Raw genomic sequence first — 1,627 nt, 5'->3', positions numbered from 1 at the left:
TTTAAGAAATGTAATGGGCACCATCTTTGAAGAGATCATCAAAAAACATGTGGCATTGCAAGACTTGTGGAGGAACCTGCTAGATTTATGGTAGCTCCTCACGTTTGAGAGAAGCAGAGAACTGGTCAGTCAAGTCAAGAATACGAGGTTTAATTCACAAAGAATACCAATAGTAAAGAGGAGAAAAGGGTTCTTCTAAGGGCTTTGAAAGGCAAGCGTCAAAAGGCCATAGAAAAAAAATTGAAGCTGACTGGAGAGAGGCTGCACTTAAGAGAACATTTTCCTCAGAAAAGGGGCGGGGCGATGGGCAGTCGTTTCGTTGTTCCCCCCCCTCCTTCCTGGTGAGTCAAGTTTCTGATTGGACACCTTGTGAGTAGTGTATGCCAAGCTCCGCCCTCTGGACGTTAGCAACAGTGAAGGGGAAGATTGTGATTGGATGGTGAGGTTAGCCAAGCTCCTCCCCAGGTATTAGAGGGCGCTTCTTCCCGCACTAGCTCAGAGAGTGGTGCGGTCACACTGAGGAGATGTCCTCCCTGTCGAAGCTATCACTTTCTGGAAAGGTGCTGACAGACTTTCAGAATGGGGGAAAACTGACCTTTCTTGACATGTCTCTAGGTATGTAGATCCCGAATCCCAGCCCCAACTAGTCTGGGCTCCCCTTGAGCGGAAGACCTCGGCTTATGGCAGGCTAGATGTGGTGCTATGAGGAACACACCCCTTGGGGAGTTTCTCCGCACCTGGGAGCTTCCCTCTCAGCAGCCACCCACAGTGGGAAGCTCAGGGTCCTCCTCTTCCCTCTTCCCTACTCCCAGGTCTCCGACCTTCTCCTCTCAGATGAGGAACTCCTCTCATGAGAAATTGCTCTCAGATGAGAAACTCCTCTCGTGAGAAACTCCTCTCAGACGAGAAACTCCAAAACTGACGGAAATAGTGTGACTGAAAGAGGCACGTGGGGAAATGAAAGAGACTTTCGATATATACTTTATTCTCTTGAGAAGTGATACCTATTCCTCTCCCCTCCCCCCTTTAAATGCACTAGGCGTGCTCTTCCAGGTTGCTCCGCACGGTTGGCAGCAAGGGGGCTTCGCGGATGTCCAGGGTCACATCAGAAATGACTAGATTCCCGCGCGCACCAGGAGCAAGGTTTAGGCTAGTTTGCTAGTGACAGTACGCGGGAAGACTGGTGTTTGGTTTATTTGCATGATGGTTGATAGTTATTGTCTTTGAACCTCCTTTCACCTCAGCTGGCTCGCCCTGGTTTCTTACCTCAGCTCTTACCTCATATTCTAAGAGTGGAGCTGTAAGGCCAGCAGGTGGCGGGGTAGTTAAGGCGCTGGATTTCCACGTGGTCCACCACAGCTCCAGTCCCAGATGGGTCAGATCGGTGACTTGAAAGTCAAATTAAATAAATAGATAACTAAATAAATAAATGTTATTTTTTAAAGAATTATTTTAACTTTATTTTATTTTTATTATTTATTTTAATTTTATTTTTATTGTTTAGTTATTTTAATTTTATTTTTATTGTTTAGTTATTTTATTTTTACTGTTTAGTTATTTCAATTTTATTTTTACTGTTTAGTTATTTCAATTTTATTTTTACTGTTCAGTTATTTCAATTTTCTTT

General features: G+C 44.5%; 1 protein-coding gene across 1 annotated transcript in view; it reads left to right on the top strand.

The window, feature by feature from the left end:
• The first annotated feature begins 512 nt into the window (after positions 1–512).
• Positions 513–1,627, top strand: part of LUZP4 (leucine zipper protein 4) — a 46,623-nt gene continuing 45,508 nt past the window's right edge. Inside the window, 1 exon segment of the mRNA XM_014582869.1 lies at positions 513–615. Coding sequence (XP_014438355.1) covers positions 525–615 — 91 coding nt within the window. The 5' untranslated portion in view covers positions 513–524.

Source organism: Tupaia chinensis, unplaced genomic scaffold (assembly GCF_000334495.1).
Source record: "Tupaia chinensis unplaced genomic scaffold, TupChi_1.0 Scaffold143886_1, whole genome shotgun sequence".
Classification (NCBI taxonomy): Eukaryota; Metazoa; Chordata; class Mammalia; order Scandentia; family Tupaiidae; genus Tupaia; species Tupaia belangeri.
The sequence above is the reverse complement of the archived record's forward strand: the minus strand, read 5'-3'. Positions and strand labels throughout refer to the sequence as shown.